The sequence below is a fragment of the Pan paniscus genome, chromosome 9 (genome assembly GCF_029289425.2).
Source record: "Pan paniscus chromosome 9, NHGRI_mPanPan1-v2.0_pri, whole genome shotgun sequence".
Taxonomy (NCBI): Eukaryota; Metazoa; Chordata; class Mammalia; order Primates; family Hominidae; genus Pan; species Pan paniscus.
The window spans coordinates 5324615-5341617 of record NC_073258.2 but is presented as its reverse complement, the minus strand read 5'-3'; the positions used below and the strand labels follow the sequence as shown (position 1 = coordinate 5341617).

General features: G+C 62.8%; 2 protein-coding genes across 5 annotated transcripts in view; one reads left to right on the top strand and one right to left on the bottom strand.

Annotated features, from left to right (window-relative positions):
• The first annotated feature begins 914 nt into the window (after window positions 1-914).
• On the top strand, window positions 915-1979 carry PHLDA2 (pleckstrin homology like domain family A member 2). The gene is made up of 2 exons (XM_034931962.2): window positions 915-1493; window positions 1729-1979. Exon 1 carries the CDS (start codon window positions 1016-1018, stop codon window positions 1481-1483), a length of 468 nt encoding a protein of 155 aa, XP_034787853.1. The 5' UTR covers window positions 915-1015; the 3' UTR covers window positions 1484-1493; window positions 1729-1979.
• A 2615-nt stretch (window positions 1980-4594) lies between these two features.
• SLC22A18 (solute carrier family 22 member 18) overlaps window positions 4595-17003 on the bottom strand; it is a 23744-nt gene continuing 11335 nt past the window's right edge. For 2 of the 4 annotated variants that reach the window (XM_003816047.6, XM_024930964.4), the window contains exons 6-11: window positions 13752-13870; window positions 12351-12458; window positions 11041-11141; window positions 8342-8443; window positions 7990-8110; window positions 5447-5683 (exon numbers count right to left, since the gene is read on the bottom strand). In XM_003816047.6, coding sequence (XP_003816095.4) covers window positions 5496-5683; window positions 7990-8110; window positions 8342-8443; window positions 11041-11141; window positions 12351-12458; window positions 13752-13870 — 739 coding nt within the window. In that variant the 3' untranslated portion in view covers window positions 5447-5495. Of the gene's footprint in view, window positions 5684-7989; window positions 8111-8341; window positions 8444-11040; window positions 11142-12350; window positions 12459-13751; window positions 13871-17003 lie in introns of all 4 variants that reach the window. The other 2 variants (XM_063608052.1, XM_034931958.3) reach the window with 2 other exon arrangements.

Below are 17003 nucleotides of genomic sequence, written 5' to 3'. Positions count from 1 at the left end.
GGAAAGCGATGACTCAGCCGCCCCCGCCGACCCTCGCCCCCAGGCTGATCCCAGAGAGCGGGCGTCGCGGCCCAGCCCGAACCCCTCAGCTCCTGGGACCTCTCTCCGGTCCGGGTCGTGGGGGCGCGGTCGGAGCAGTCCGTACCCCAGTTCGGGACACTACGAGGGCGCAGGGAGGAGAACGGGCTTCCTCTTCCCCTTCCATTTTCTGAGCTCTATGGGTTGCTGGTCTAGCCCTTTCCACGTGTTCCCTAATCCAGCAAAGGTTACTGTTCCCATTTCACAGAAGCGAAAACCGAGGCTAAGAGAGGAGGTCGTTCTGGGCGCAGCCCGTGGGTGGCAAGATAGGAGCTCGGTCCGCTAGGGCAGGGCCACTTTCGGAGAGGGTCTCTGGGCGGCCCTGGGAAGGGCCTCCGAACAGGACGGAACGGCCAGGGCTCGGGAGTAAGGAAGGGGGCCTCGACCCTCCTTCTGCCCCGGGAGCCCGAGAGCGGCAGGGCTGGACTTGGGGCGCCTGGAGGGTGAAGGTCTGGTCCCGGCTATCTCCCCACGGTGGGCCGGCCCCGGGCCCGCGGGTGCTTCCCGGGGCTCCCCGGCGTGAGTCATCGCGGGCAGGGCTGGCTGCAGCGCATTCTTCCGCGGGGCCGGCCTGCGAGACGGTGCGGGCGAGCGCCCGGGCGGGGCGGGACCTCGAGTCACCCCACGGGGCCGGACAGCTGGGGCACGGGGGGCAAGAGGAACGCGGGCTTCTGAGATGGGAGGGGACGGCCGGGGACCGACCAGAGCGCGGACGCGACGTGCGGGCCCGGACGGCTGGGCTTGGGGAGGGTATGGCCCGGGGCGCGCGGGGCTCAGGCGGGCGGGGTGGCCCGAGGGCCGGGGCGGGGCGGGGCGGGGGCGGGGCGGGGCGGGGCAGCTATAAAGGCCGCGCCGGGGCCACGAGGAGCAGAGCCGGCGCCGTCACCACCCGCGTTGCCGCCCGCATTGCCGCTCCCAGTCCCGCGCTCGGCACGACATGAAATCCCCCGACGAGGTGCTACGCGAGGGCGAGTTGGAGAAGCGCAGCGACAGCCTCTTCCAGCTATGGAAGAAGAAGCGCGGGGTGCTCACCTCCGACCGCCTGAGCCTGTTCCCCGCCAGCCCCCGCGCGCGCCCCAAGGAGCTGCGCTTCCACTCCATCCTCAAGGTGGACTGCGTGGAGCGCACGGGCAAGTACGTGTACTTCACCATCGTCACCACCGACCACAAGGAGATCGACTTCCGCTGCGCGGGCGAGAGCTGCTGGAACGCGGCCATCGCGCTGGCGCTCATCGATTTCCAGAACCGCCGCGCCCTGCAGGACTTTCGCAGCCGCCAGGAACGCACCGCACCCGCCGCGCTCGCCGCACCCGCCGAGGACGCCGTGGCCGCCGCGGCCGCCGCACCCTCCGAGCCCTCGGAGCCCTCCAGGCCATCCCCGCAGCCCAAACCCCGCACGCCATGAGCCCGCCGCGGTGAGTGACTGCCCGCGTCCCGGCGAGCCCTGCGCCCTAACAGCCGGGACCGGGGCCTTTGGGAAAAACCACTTCAACCCCAGACGGCGGGGCGGGGGGCGGGGGCGCTGCACCTCCTTGGGGGACCCGGCGCCCCGCAATCGCGCTGGCCCCCGCGCGTCAGGGTCTCGGGGCCCCTCAGGCTGGACCCGGACCGGCCCTGGCACAGCTCTCTGACCCAGTCCTTTCCCCACAGGGCCATACGCTGGACGAGTCGGACCGAGGCTAGGACGTGGCCGGCGCTCTCCAGCCCTGCAGCAGAAGAACTTCCCGTGCGCGCGGATCCTCGCTCCGTTGCACGGGCGCCTTAAGTTATTGGACTATCTAATATCTATGTATTTATTTCGCTGGTTCTTTGTAGTCACATATTTTATAGTCTTAATATCTTGTTTTTGCATCACTGTGCCCATTGCCAATAAATCACTTGGCCAGTTTGCTTTTCTACCATCCGGCTGTGGCTCAGTGAGACTCCTGCTGGGAGGGTGGAGGCCCAGGAATGGGCGGGCAGGACACCCTCATCCAGTCTTGCGGGGCTGGTGTGAAAGGCGCTGGGAACCGGCTTTGAATGAATAAATGAATCGTGTCATCTGCTGGGCCTGGTCCACACCCTCTTTTCCAAGCAGCCTCCCCAGAGGCCAGGAAGTGCCCTGGGGCTTGACCCTGGCTACCTTCTGCTCCTTGGTGTGTCCTGAGGAATTGAACCTGGGGAGGACAAGGGCCCTGGGTCCGAGCTGCTGCTGCCTGTGGTGGGGGGACCTTCCCCAGCAGCACTTCCTGCCCACAAACCACCCGCGCAGTCAGACCAGAAGGAATCCCTCAGCCCTCTGGCTGCCCGCCGCCAGCCGCTCCTGGCCAGTGCCCGCAGTGTGGGGCGGGCAGGGTCGCCTTTGCTTCTGGGGGAACAGGAGAGAGTTCTGGGTTGTCTCCGATGGTGGGGCAGGAGGCAGAGGTCCCTGCACCTCCAGGTACTGGCCCAGGACATTGGGGTGGAGAGGCCTGAGTGCAGCAAATCCCTGCCCCTCTTTCTGAGATAGCTGACCACGGCTTTCTGCCCTCCGGTCTGGCTGTGCTCTTCGAAAGACAGGGATGGTCTGAGACAGCTAGGGTTCAGGAAGTGTGTCCCCCACCCAGAAGGGCTCCTGGTGATGAACAAGCTGAGGAGGTGATAAGGGGTACAGGCATGACTCCTCACCCCACAATGGGGCCTTCATTTCTGGAACCTTCGTGGTTGGAGGGATGCCAGTAGGGGAGGCAGAGAAGTACCAGAATTGGACCCTAATCTCTGTTGCTAGGAGGCCGATGAAGCCTGGTAGCTGGTCTGGGCTCAGGGCGGGGAGGGTGCTATCCCTTCACTGCATGGCCCGCAGGAGTCTTGGTGCTAGGTCCAGAAGAAACTATTGCCTGCAAGGAAGTTTCTCCCGAATGCAATTTGTGAAGCCCCTGTGCAGATGGGGGAGGGGCTCCTGCAAAAAGCAGAAAACAGCAGCCAAGGACGCTGCCTGGCTGGGCTCCTGGGCCTCCTGGATGGCCCACCAGAGCCTCACCTGGATGGATATCCAAGGTCAAGAGGAGAGCCCTTGCCCCTGGGTGCTTCAAGCATAGGCATGATCCGGCCTGAGCTTTAGGCGAAGAGGGTGGATGGCCCTTGGCTCACTGAGGCCACTTCTTGTTTGAGGAATTTTGGAATTCCTCAAATTCTGAGGACAGTGGAATTCTAAGGTTTGGGGAGTCCATGTTTCAACAGCTTCTTTTAAAAGCAGCCCGAGGAGAGGAGGGGCGGCCTTCATGGTCTCAGGGGCAGCTGCAGACCCTCGCTGAGGCTGTGGAAAGCCTGTCCTCTCCAGATGGGTCAATCGGTCACAGCGGCTGGGCTGGCCTCCTCATGCCCAGTTCTCCTCCCCAGAGCCCAGGGCCAGGGGGTGGGGGTGAGGGGTCGGGAAACGCTGTGGTCAGGAGGCTGGGAGGGCAACAGTACATGGCCTGGCCAGCAAATCAGCTATAGAAGGGACCCCCAGTTCCCAGGCCACGGATGGGTACTGGTCCATAGCCTGTTAGTAGCTGGGCCGCACAGCAGGAGGTGAGCAGCGGGGCAAGCATGACTGCCTGAATTCCACCTCCCGCCAGATCAGCGGCAGCATCAGATTCTCACAGGGACGAGGACCCTGTTGCGAACTGTGCACAAGAGGGATCTAGGTTGAGCACTCCCCATGAGAATCTAATACCAGATGATCTGGGGTGAAACAGTTTCATCTGGCCCACCCACATCCGTGGAAAAATTGCCTTCCATAAAACTGGTCCCTGGTGCGGAAAATGTAGGGGGCCACTGAGCTATAGGATGAAGAGGCTGAGATAAGGGGACACCAGAGGAGTTCTGGGGTTCATGTGGCTGGCAGTGTGTGGTACGGTTCTGGGGTTCGGGTGGCTGGCAGTGTCTGGTGCAGTTCTGGGGTTCGGGTGGCTGGCAGTGTCTGGTGCAGTTCTGGGGTTCGGGTGGCTGGCAGTGTCTGGTGCAGTTCTGGGGTTCGGGTGGCTGGCAGTGTCTGGTGCAGTTCTGGGGTTCGGGTGGCTGGCAGTGTCTGGTGCAGTTCTGGGGTTCGGGTGGCTGGCAGTGTCTGGTGCAGTTCTGGGGTTCGGGTGGCTGGCAGTGTCTGGTGCAGTTCTGGGGTTCGGGTGGCTGGCAGTGTCTGGTGCAGTTCTGGGGTTCGGGTGGCTGGCAGTGTCTGGTGCAGTTCTGGGGTTCGCGTGGCTGGCAGTGTCTGGTGCAGTTCTGGGGTTCGGGTGGCTGGCAGTGTCTGGTGCAGTTCTGGGGTTCGGGTGGCTGGCAGTGTCTGGTGCGGTTCTGGGGTTCGGGTGGCTGGCAGTGTCTGGTGCGGTTCTGGGGTTCGGGTGGCTGGCAGTGTCTGGTGCGGTTCTGGGGTTCGGGTGGCTGGCAGTGTCTGGTGCGGTTCTGGGGTTCGGGTGGCTGGCAGTGTCTGGTGCGGTTCTGGGGTTCGGGTGGCTGGCAGTGTCTGGTGCGGTTCTGGGGTTCGGGTGGCTGGCAGTGTCTGGTGCGGTTCTGGGGTTCGGGTGGCTGGCAGTGTCTGGTGCGGTTCTGGGGTTCGGGTGGCTGGCAGTGTCTGGTGCGGTTCTGGGGTTTGGGTGGCTGGCAGTGTCTGGTGCAGTTCTGGGGTTCGGGTGGCTGACAGCCTCCTTGGTACAGTTCTGCGACCAGGGTTTGGGTCTGTGTGCTGGACTGTTCAGCAGAGTGAGGGCATTTTTCCTTCCATCTAGGAAGGCCTCAGTTCCCTGATCTTTTTTTTTTTTTTTTTTTTTTTGAGATGGAGTCTCGCTCTGTTGCCAGGCTGGAATGCAATGGTGGGATCTTGGCTCACTGCAACCTCCGCCTCCCGGGTTCAAGCGAGTCTCCTGCCTCAGCCTCCCGAGTAGCTGGGACTATAGGCGTGCACCACCTCACCCAGCTAATTTTTTAAAAAATATTTTTAGAAGAGCCGGGGTTTCACCATGTTGGCCAGGATGGTCTCGATCTCTTGACCTGATGATCCTCCCGCCTCGGCCTCCCAAAGTACTGGGATTACAGGCGTGAGCCACTGCGCCCAGCCAGGTTCCCTGATCTTTTAAAGCAACCTGTTTCTGCTCTTGGGCAGGCACACTGTGGGCGGGAGTTGGGCAGTGAGCTCCCCATTGCTTGGGATGTGAGCAAGAGCTGTTTGTGTGGCAGCAGGGGGAACTCCCCCATGGGCGGACTCAGGGCTGTACTAATAACAGTGAACCAATTTGGGTGGTTCTGTCCTCCCCAGAGCTTTGCCCAGCTGTAGGCGCCCTCCTCGAGGAAGCCCTCCAGCCCGAGGCCCCATCCCTCACTGAAGGACGCAGGCAGACCATGCGTGAGCCTGCAGAAACCAGGCCGGAAGGGGTCGGAGGGATTTAGTAGGAGTTTATTGCCAGTCTGTGTCTGGGCAGCGGTCACCGGACTTTGTCCTTCCTCTGGGGCATAGGTTTCCTCCAGAGGACCAGGAGGACAAGGGTATTGATAGCAACCTGCACGTGGCCGAAGATGGGGACGCCAAACCTGCGGTACAGGAGGCCGCCGACCGTGGGTCCCAGAGTTCGGAGCAGTGGTTGTACAGAGGCGCAGAGGCCCAGCATGGTCCCTGGGGGGTGCATGGGGGTAGTCAGGCCCTGGGTAGCTCCCTGGGCCGACTGCCCACTTCCTGGACACAGCCATGGCCTCCCATCTCTCCTGACCCACCCTGACCTCACGGCGCAGTCCGCACCTTGCATAGTCTGGTGAAATACTCCCCCGAACACCCATCCTTTCCACCTGCCAGCTTCTAACCTCCAGTCCCCCACCCCCTGCCACCTGCCTGGCCTTTGGAGCAAACACAGCTCTCTCTACCCACTGGTCTGTTCCCCGAGGACCTCTCAGCCATGCAGGGTGCTTCCCAGGGCATTGGGCTGAGTCTCTTCCCTGCTCCAGAAAGTTTCCAAGCACAGGAGGAGCCTGGGAATGGGGCCACAGGTCACCGCAGAAGGCCCCGCCCTGCCAGGCCTGCCAAGGGAGATGGCATCTGTGCCTGGGGCCCGGAACCTCCCGCCCAGGCTGTCAGGGAGCTGGCTCTCACGGCTCTTTCCCAGGGTGCCTGCCACCACCGAGGGCTGGTGATGCAGTGGGGAGGCTAAGCCTGGCCTGTGAGACACCGTTGGGGCTTGAGTTCAGAGTGGGCATGACACCCCCATCCCACAGCCCCTCCTGGCCATCAGCCCCTCCTCCAGCCGCCCCACCCTGCAGAGCTCCTACTACTCCATGGAACTCCCCCTCACAGGGCTGGGAGGGGCTTCGGCAGCCCATGCAGGGCCCCTCCACCTGCCCCTCCTGTCCCCAGAGCAAGACTGAGCGGCTTCCGAGGCTCCCCGGACAGCCCCGACCTGTGCAGCAGCCTGCTCTGTCCCTGACACCGCATCTCCACGCCCCTGTGCCCAGCTACCCGCAGCATGGATGGGCACGTGGGCACTATCTGTGGCTGTTGTCAACACTCGGGCAACAAGGGGGGCAGCGCTCGCTAAGCGGGAGGATCCCCCAGGACTCCAGGTGGGAGGACACTGCCTCTGGTCCCGTGCCCAGAGGGTCTCTGGCTCCAGGGACTTCAGAGCCCAGGTCTCCTGGAGTTGGAACTCCCGGGGCTGGTCAGCTGTGATGAGGAGCTGGCCAGGCCCCACCTGGGCTCAGGGCCCAGCATGGAGGACCATTAAGAGCAGCCTCTTCTGCAGACTCAGGGTGCAGTTCCTGCCCCTTCTGTCGCTGGGTTTCCAAGCTGCTGCTGGGAACCAGGTGCTGGCTCCTTCCAGGCCAGGGGTGGTGTCTGCGCATGACGTGGCCCAATGGCCTGGGCCTGGTCTCCCTCAGCCTCCAGGGGCCTCTTCCCAGCCAGGCCCGGTCCTCATCTCCCCAGGCCTTCCTCTCCTGTGCCCTCCTCCCGGCCTCTCCAAAGTGCTGCCCAACCTCCTCCAGGAAGCCCTCCTGGCTCAGCCTGCATCAGCCCTTGCACCATGGAGTCACAGTCCCGGAAGGCCTTGGAGGTTCCCAGGCAGCCCTGAGAATAGGCCTGCCCTTTGCAGCCCGGCCACATCCGGGCCTCTAGACCTTGGTCTGCTGCCTCCCAGACAGGCAGGTGGATGGAGTGTCAGATGTGTGCCCTGAGCTTTCTGGATGTGCTGCTGGGGAGGCCTGGAAGAATCTCCAGTACTCCAAAGGACTCCTGAGTCCTTTGACCTCAACCAGCCCACAGGAGCCCCCTGCACTGGCCAGTGTGTACCCACACTGTGCCTGGGGTGGGGCAGGAGCCTGGATACCATCGGGCCCAGGACACCCCCAGTCTGCATGAGCGGCTTTCTTAGGCCTCAAGAAAGAAAGCTGGGTCGGAAGTGGGGACTGGGGGAATCTATGTCTAGGGGACCTGTGTCCCCTGCAGTGGCCTAGGGGCTTCCTGGATTTAATTACTGGTATGCATTCATTCACTCCCTCATTCATTCAGGAAGCTCCTGAGCACTTGTGTGCCCCCCCTCCCCGTGCTGGGGGAGGGCCCAGAAGTCCCCGGGGCCTCCAGGCCTGGCAGGCAAAGTCCTCAGGTGCTTCTCAGGGCCAGGCCAACTGCCACCTGCGGGCAGCCCCCTCCCAGGCCCCTGGCCTGCCCCCAGCTGGGCTAGGTGGTAGGGCAGGAGTCTCATGCAAGACCCAGGCTCCCCACCTTACTCATCCCACACAGACCCCAAGCCCCCCACCCCACCCACCCCACACACTCCACACAGACCCCAGGCCCCCCACTCCACTCAACCCACACAGACCCCAGGCCCCCCACCCTACCCACCCCACACAGACCCCAGGCTGCCCACCCCATCCCCACCGGGCAGCTCCTAGGGCTTCCTGGAGGAGGCTGCTCCACTCGCTGGCCACACTCACCTGTGTCCGAGGTGGAGACAGCCTTGGTCAGCATGCTGTCGGTGACCACGTTGAGGGTGCAGAGGCTGAACACCAGGCCGGGCACCAGGAGGCAGAAGTGGAAGACGCTGGACATCCAGGCCTGGGACGGCAGGCAGGGGCCGAGCTGAGTGGGGGCCTCATGGGACCAGGCTCCTCTCTGGGGTCTTACCTGTCCCTCCCCACCCTGACTGCTGTCCCTGCTGAAGAGCTGGCCCCGGGTGGGTGTGGGGGGTGGAGGTGGCCCCAAGGGCTTAAGCACAGACGGTACCGCCCAGGTGGCCTTGCCCAGTGAGAGGGTCAGGTGAGTGGGCCCAAAGCGGGGAGCCCTCACCATGGCCAGGCCCACCACGATGAAGACCAGCACGCTGGCCCGGAGCAGCGCCTCCTCCGAGAAGTGGCTGCTCAGCTGCCCGATGACCAGGCCCTGGGTCACCTAGAACCAGACAGAGAGGGTAGAAGTGGGTATGGGGGAGGCGAGGGAGGGGCGTCTGGACTGTGGCCAGCCCCCAAAGCTGGGGACCTCCAGACTGGCCTGTGGTGGCCAGGGCCCCTCTGCAGAGAAGGCCCCTCAGCATCTGCAAGCCCCGGGGTCTCTCCCTACTCCGCCAGCAGTGACTGCATCAGGATGGGTCTGAGATCCCTGAGGAGTTGGGGCTCCTCTCCACAAGGGAGGAAGGAAAGGCCCACACCAGGGACACCAGGGATGGACTCGGTGGGACAGGCTCGGCTGCAGGCTGCTCCCAGGGATGGATTCGGTGGGACAGGCTTGGCCGCAGGCTGCTCCCAGGCCAGGGCGAGGCTCTCTATCTGGTCATCTCAGCTCCTCCACTAAGCAGGGCGTGCTGGGCCAACGCGCCTGGGAGTGCAGGGGTGGCCCCGGCTGGAGGAGCCCCTGGGCTCAGTATCTGCCCACAGGGCAGGCCCAGCCTGCAGCACCTCTGCAGGGGACCAGTCACTCTCCCAAATTCCTGCCAGGCAGAACAGAAACTGCTTCCAACCGGAACCATAAATGGTTTAAAAATCTTACTTTCACACTTGCTTTATCTTAGGGTTTTTTGGGATTTTAACACCTTTTTTTTTTTTTTTTTTTGAGATGGCGTCTCGCTCTGTCGCCCAGCGTGGAGTGCAGTGGCGCGATCTCCGCTCACGGCAAGCTCCGCCTCCCGGGTTCACACCATTCTCCTGCGTCAGCCTCCCGAGTAGCTGGGACTACAGGTGCCTGCCACCAGGCCCAGCTAAATTTTTTTTGTTTGCTTGTTTTTTTGGTAGAGACGGGGTTTCACCATGTTTGCCAGGATGGTCTCAATCTCCTGACCTCGGGATCCGCCCGCCTCGGCCTCCCAAAGTGCTGGGATTACAGGCGTGAGCCACCGCGCCCGGCCTAACACGTTTTTTAAAGGAAGAGCTGGCAAGCTCACTTCGTGCAGTGCGTCTAAGAGGGGCTCACAGTGAGTGCCGTGAAGGACTTCAGATCCAGGACTCAGACACCAAGGTCAGAAGCCTATTTGTGTTGCGTCTCAGTTTGCCCATTAAGTTTAAAAAAGCTTGAACTTAGGAGCCCTGCAGGTTGTGACATGAACCTGGAGCTAACAAGCTTGTCCCTGACCGGACTTGGGGCCTGGGGGCTACTCTGCGGGCCCCCTCCTTCCCCTCCTCAGCCTCCTCTCCCGCTGCTCAGCCTGTGTCGGGGTCCCCAGGCCTCACCGTGCTCCTTCCCCGTCCCTGGGCAGTTCACCAGGCCCAGTTCCTGCGAGGGTGCCCCGACGGTGTTGGTCACCACCCCAGCTCTGTCTGTCTCAGGCAGGGTCCCCACTGCAGCCATGGCAGGCCCAAGTCCCCCACAACACAGGCCAATGACTGCTGTGTCCAGCCCAGCTGCAGGCTTCAGCCAGGGCCTGGCTAAGCGTCCTTCCTTGCAGTGAGCTGGGCGCAGCCTGTTCAGAACAGGCCCCATGGCAACAACCCCGGATTGTTACTATTATTGTTGCTGTTGTTTTTCTGTTTATCTCTTTTTACCCTGCCAGGGTGGCCCCTCCTGCCCCAAAAAGCAGAGGCCCTCTCTGCCCACGGTGGGGGTCCAGCCCCTCCCAGGAGCAGCTATTTTAGCACTAGTCTAGTCCTGGGCCCAGAGGCTGAAGAGCAGATGGCTTGGAGGTGCCAGGAATGCCACAGGCTTCCGGAGAGGCCGAGAGCCCCCACCCCCACCCCGGCGGGTCCCAGAATAGCACCCCCCTGCACTCTGGCTGTCAGGCGGCCATCCTGGGTGGCGGCACATCATCACCTGTCCCCACCACCCAGGGTCTGGTCCAGAAGCCCAGAGGAGCTGGTGGTGGAGGTGTCTCGCCCCGGCCCGGGAGCTGAGTGGTTCTGGGGGGCTGGCAGACAGACACCTGCCACATCGGAGCTGCCAGGGTTTCAGGGCATCCTTCCATGACAGCGTGGCCTCTGAGGGCTGGCGTCTTATCCTACTGTGACAGCGTGGCCTCTGAGGGCTGGCGTCTTATCCTACTGTGACAGCGTGGCCTCTGAGGGCTGGCGTCTTATCCTACTGTGACAGCGTGGCCTCTGAGGGCTGGCGTCTTATCCTACTGTGACAGCGTGGCCTCTGAGGGCTGGCGTCTTGCTCCTATGGGACCTCCAAAGGGGCCCACACTGGTCTAGCCACTTTGCCACGTTAGGTCATCTCATCTGCCAAGGACCCTGCAAGGCGGGCACTTTGGCCTCATGGGACAGATTTGGAGAGTTTGGGAGACTTGCTCTGGTCACACAGCTGGTGGGCAGGTGGGCTGCCACAGATCCCAGCCAGCTGCCCATCAGAGGCCGGAGTCCACTGTCCTCACAGCGTGCCCACCACTGCAGTTGGCTCTCCCTCCCTGGCCTGTATGCCTGGTTCCCTGTGGACCCTGACATGTGCCAGATGGGAGGCCAAGGGCTCCCCAGCCTCCGCCAGGGAGGAGCCTCTACTCTCAGAGGCCTGCCCCACTGGAGACCCCTGCCGTGCCCCCCAGCAGGCCCTGTGTGCCCACTCACCATCTGGAGGAGCCCGAAGAAGGACATGAGGTAGCCAGCTTGGGCGGCCTCCAGCTGGAAGAAGTCCATGGAGATGATGGAGAACATGACCATGAAGAGCCCTGAGCCGGGGCAGGGGAACAGGGGTGAGTACCCCCACACCCCGGCCTTGGCGCCCACCTCCCTCCCGCCTCAGCAGCCTAGCCAATCAGGGTGTCTGGGCCCTGGCTGGTGACTGGTTCAGGGAGGGGCCTGTGATGCCAGCCGGGCCAATGAGACCCTTCCCTGGGATTCTGCCGTATCCCTGGTGTGGAAAGTGCCTCTCATGTGGTTGCTAAGCTCTGGACTGTGAGCAGGAAGGTGCTGGAAGGGAGGGACCCAGGGCTGACCACGTGGGAGGATTTGGCCCCCAAGACCCACCACGGCTCTCTGTTATAAGAGCCCTCAAAGTCACGTCTGCAATCCCAGCACTTTGGGAGGCCGAACAGGGAGGACTGATTGAGGCCAGGAGTTTGAGACCAGCCTGGAAAACATAGTGAGACCCTGTCTCTACAAACACTTAAATTAGCTGAGCGTGGTGGCCCATGCCTGTAGTCCCAGCTGCTCGGGAGGCTGAGACAGGAGGATTGCTTGAGCCTGGGAGGTGGAGCCTACAGTGAGCTGAGATCATACCACTGCACTCCAGCCTGGTCAGTGGTCTCAAAAAAAAGGGCCCTCAAAGGGCCTGTTACTGAGGTTAGTAACTTGGGTTCCAGTTTTGAGAACCAACAGAGCTGGCCTAGGTGGGCTGGGTGGGACAGGGGCCGGGGCCAGTTGGAGTGCTGAGGGCCTATTCTCCATCCTGCTTCCTGGCTTCTCAGTTAGAGGAGTCCAGACGGGGCTTCTGAGGGACACGGCTGCTCGTGGGCTTGTCCGTGGCTCGCTATCCTATCTGTGGTTCATGACGCCCTAGGGTCTGCTGAGAAGGCCCAGGGCCAGCATGCTTCAGAAGGCAGTGTTGACACTCAGACCTGCTGTCCCTGCATCTCAGGCTGTCTGGAGAGGACGTGGGGCCACAGGGTATGAGGGTAAGAGCTGAGGAGCACACAGGGATGCATGGCTGCGAGCCAGGCCCTCTGCCCGTGGGGACCCACCCTGGGATCTGCAGGTGCACAGTGTAGAGGGGCTGGAAGGAGGTGGGAAAGACCCTTTTCTGCCTTCCTCCCGCTCCTGCCTGCTCTACCACATCTGCGTTGACCTGTGGGGCACAGGCCAGAGGAAGGGCTGGGCCCTGGCCGCAGCTGGGACTCTGCCAGGCTCTGGCTGCTGTCGGGGCAGTAGCTGGGACTCACCTGTGGGGAAGTTGGAGGCCACCTTCACCAGGAAGATCCTCGGGACGTCTGGCAGCCGCAGCAGGGAGGCGATGGCCTTCAGGTCGAACACACTGGCCCGGGGGCCGCCTGGCACGGAGAGGCCAGTCAGGCCTGCAAAGGCCATTGTCCCAATGCCCACCCCTCGCCCGGCTGCAGGCCTCGCCACTCGGAGGGTCCTGTTGCGCCTGCCAGGGTAAAGCTTCCTTCCTTGGCTTCAGCGCCGCTCACTTGTGGGAATGGGAGCTGGTGATGCTCCCAGCTCCCAGGTTGTGCACTGCCCCTCAGCACACTTCTACGCATTCCTAGGGGCCCCCTGAATCCCCAGAGGCACTCAGGAAAAGCATCCTCTGCACGCAGGTAGACTGGCCTCAACCTGGGCATGCAGTGGCGGAGGCCTGCGGCAGTCCCTGAACAAGGGACCAATAGCTGCTTCCTATATGGTCCTGGCCTGGGGCCTGGGGCAGAGCATGACCAGGCCACCAGCCCAGAGGAAGACAATGGCAATGCTGTACCACTCTCTGTGGCCACAAGTCACTGCCGTGGCCTGGCCCACCGGACACCTCTGAGTGCGAAGCCACAGGCCCCCAGCCCGGCTCACCGAGTCCTTCCTCCTTATTGTCTCAGGGGCTCCTGCCTCTCTGGCTCTGCTGTGCTCGCCACAGGCCCATCTCCACCCGGCCCTCCCCCTGGACTTTGTAGGTTAATTCCATGACAGCCTCCTGCCCCAGGATGGTCCCAGGTGGGTCCCTCCGGCCCAGGCTGGGCTCTTAGTCCCTAGGCACCGAGGCATGGGCCCTGCCACGTGCCTGGCACAAAGGGGCTGGGTTCAGCAGGGGGCCAGCCTTGAGGGGACCCCCTCTGAGGAGCCTTGGCCTCTCCTCGTGGGACCAGCCTGACCATCCTCTGCCCTCCACCAATGAGTGCCCCTCGGGCAGCACCCTTGCCTCTCCCTGGACCCTCAGAGCTTCCGGAGCCTTGCTGGCCCACCCACCCCATTGGGGGTCCCTCCTGGTCCTCCCCAGGCCTCTCTGGGCCTCCCCTCCTAACGCCTTCCCTGTCTGGGCCTCCCCGCCCCTCTGGGCCTCCCCTCCTAGCACCTTCCCTGTCTGGGCCTCCCCTCCTAACGCCTTCCCTGTCTGGGCCTCCCTGCCTCTCTGGGCCTCCCTGCCTGCCGGAGCCCCACTTCCACCTCTTCATGACCACACCTCACTTGGCTTCTATGATGTCAGCAGCTGGGAGGGGTTCAAGGAAGGCAGGAGGGTGTGAGTAGCCCCCAGATTTCCCCTCAGGCCCCCCGTACCCCTTGGCTAGAGCACGCAGGCCTAGCCAGTGCCTTCCATTGCCCCAGCATCTGGGCAGGGTGTACCTGGCGGGGCTTACCTGGCAGTGGAGCCTGGGCGTCAGTTTTGGCCCCTTTGGTGCTGGCGGGGATGCAGGTGAAGCTGAGGACAGCTCCCAGGAGGGTGGCCAGGGCAGCCAGGATGGCCGGGCACTGAATCCTGCAGGCAACAGCCTCGGCTGCACAGGGTGTGGGTCCCAGGGCCCAGGCGCCCCAGCCACATCCCCCAACCTGCACCTTCGGTTGCACTAAAATAGCTTAAATCTGACCTCCCACATCCCCACAGTCTGTGGCCTAAAGAGTGGGGACTGGGACCCTCAGAGCACATTTATTAGGTGATGGATGAAGGAATGGGTGGGGCGCTCACCATCCCTGACCCTCGCCACGCCATGCAGGCCCCGGCAGCCCCTGTGGGTAGCAGCTGTGGAAGCCAGGCTGGTGAGCGCCTGGGGCGGGCAGCGGATCCTCCCAGGGACAGCAGCTCCCACGCTGGCCAAGGTCAGGAGAGGCTCCAAAGGGCAAGCCTGGTGGGCGTGTCCCTGGGAGGGGCTCTCCGAGACCTGGGCACCTGTGCTGTGTCATGGGGATGGCCACGCTGCCTCCCCAGCGTGGGCAAGGGTGGGCCTGGCATTCAGCGGGCCCTCAGAAACCGCCCCCCCTCCTGTCGGCCCCTCCCCACTTTCTAGAGTGTGGGGCATGCTGGGCTTGGAGGGGGCTTTGGGCTGGGATCCCAGAGCCTTGCAAAGCCCCGGAGGTGCCCCTCAGGCTGCTTTGCCACCTTCCCACCTTCCTGGGCCACTACCAAGGCCTGGGACTCTGGCTCTACTGTCAGTTTCCCTGCCATGAGTCCCCACCTGGAAACTTGGCCTATGATTCCCCTGGAAGGAATCAGCAGGCTTTGTCACCTGGGGACGGAGGCACCTGAAGCTGGCTGTTCCAACTGTCACCATTGCTTCCTGGGGGCTGAGCCAGCCCCCTCCCCTCAGGGAGAGACAGGAGGAAGTTGGGGCTTCCTACTGAGCTCGTCCGTAAGGCCTCCAGGCCTGTGCTGGACCGCCACGGCCTTCCTCTCAGCAGCTGAGCAAACTCCTATACAGCCTGCAAGGGCCCTTCTTGGTGAGGCCCCAGCCCTCCTTCCCAGACAGCATGCCATCTGAGAAGGACTCGCTTTACCAGCTGACTGGAATCTGGCCCCTGAGGGCAGGTGGGCCGGGGTTGGACCCTGCACGGAGACCGCAGTGATCATTAGATGATCGGACAAATGTGTGAGCCATTCACACACGCAGCACAAGTTCTGGCCCAACCTCAACAGATCCTCCAAATCTGCCCTGGCCAGGGCCTCAGGGCACAGGCACCAGTAGGGGTCAGGGTCCTGGAAGATGCCCTTGCACCCAAAAACAAGGCCAGCCACAGGCCACCATGTCCCCACCAAGGAGTTCAAAGAAAGGACTTTCCTGGGCCCTCTTCACCGCAGCCACATGTGCACACACACGCACACGGGCAAACTTGTACACACACTTACCTGCATCCATTTGCCAGAGCAAGGAGGGGACTTGGAGCCACACTGACTAGGACAGTCAGTGGGGCCATCTCTGAGTCCAGAGAGTCTGGGCATTGGCCACCCCTCATTTCTGAGGTGGGACCCCTAAGCTCACATCAGTCTGGGGGGGGGTGCTGGCATATCCACCCCACCTGTGCTGCTGCCCCCGCCAATCCATCAGGGCAGCTCCGACTCCTGCAGTACCCACGGCCCAGGACGTCAGCTACTCAGGCTTTCTGGCTGCTGGGGTTCCGCACGAATGGGCCCTTCCTTTGGGAAAATGCCAGGGAAGGGGAACGGCTGGGCTCGGGCACCACAGCTTGTCCCTCCAGCCAGCAGGCACAGATGTATGGCGCAGGAGGGACAACTGGCCCCTGTGGCCAGCCCCAGAGAGACGGGCCCTTTCTTTGGGACCCTGGCCTCAGAGGCCTGCGTGTCACAGCTCAGGGTCTGGCTGGGCAGGGGCAAAACCTGCCTTATTTGCCAGATGTCCCAGAAGTACACAGGAGCAGACGCGCCACTTTGATGGCTATTTTAGGAGGCTGGTGACAAGCAAGGCATGGTGGCAGGAAGCCAGGCCCTCGAGTGGTGGCGGGTAAACCAAAGGCCTGTGCTGCTGTGGGCAACAGGAAAGCCTGGGGCTGGGGGACCCCGGAGGGCCCCAGGAGGTAGGGAGTCAGGTCCCACAACTGTGCCAGGGGCCGTGGGTGGCTGCTGGGGGAGACGCAGGCTGTCCTTCCCCAGTCACAGCTCTCTCCTGCTCCCCAAAAATGAACTGCCAGGAGGGAAACGGGAGTGGGAAGGAAATCCAGCACACTGGCCCCAGCCCTGGGGCCTCTGCACGCCGGACAGCCTGGGCATCCCCCAGGACCATTGACTGGAAGCACCCTTAGCACCGTGCCGTCAGCCCCTCCTGCTCAGCCCCCCTCAACCTCACCCCGACCTGCCAGACGCAGGGGCACGCTGGCTTCCCGGGGCTCATCCAACACTTTTATCAATGGAGCCACGACCAGGAAGGTGGGGACAGGTTAATTTGTCTTTGTCTCCTCCTGCTCTTTCAGTTGAATGGATTACAGGAGTGTCTATCTGGATGCTGTTGAAAGGACAGTGGACAGGACTCAGGGGACCCAGAGCCTCTGTCCCTTCTCTGCCGCTTACCTGCTAGGTGACCTCATTTCCTTATATGCAAATGAGGGCTGGGTTCACAGCTGCCGCTGCCCCTAACTCCACTGTTCTGGGGCCCCTCTGGACCTGCAGGGCGCAGTCCACCTGCATCCTGCCCACCAACCGCAGCCCACACCTGAGGCTGCCCGGACAGCAGGGCGTGGAGCTGGCTTTCAATCGCATCTCCAGGAACCTCTGCTGAAGTCTGGGCTTCTGTGTGTTCTACGGTGACAAGCCCTCATCAAGCCTCACCTTACTCTGAGGCTCTGAAAGGGGACGCACAGGGTGACAGCATGTGCCCAGGTCATCTTGCTGCCAGGAGCGAACCCACAGGTGGGGCTGAGGCTAGGTCAGCTGGGACCTGGCTTTGTGGGACACCTAGCTCACAAGAGGATGGGGCAGGGGGCCGTCCAGAGCGTCCCTGGATGTCCAGCCCAGGGCTGAGAGAAGTCATCCGTGCTCCAGGATGCTGCAGTTAGAACCATGTCTGAAAATGAACATCTTGCCATGCCACTCCTAACGCAGCTGCCCTCTGGCTTCCAGGGTGCCCCAGAAGGTCCTAAAGGCCCCTCTGGCCTGACCCTTCCCA

Bases quoted from the DNA above. Each gene is read 5' to 3' on its own strand.
- PHLDA2 (XM_034931962.2), top strand. From the start codon at position 1,016: ATGAAATCCCCCGACGAGGTGCTACGCGAGGGCGAGTTGGAGAAGCGC.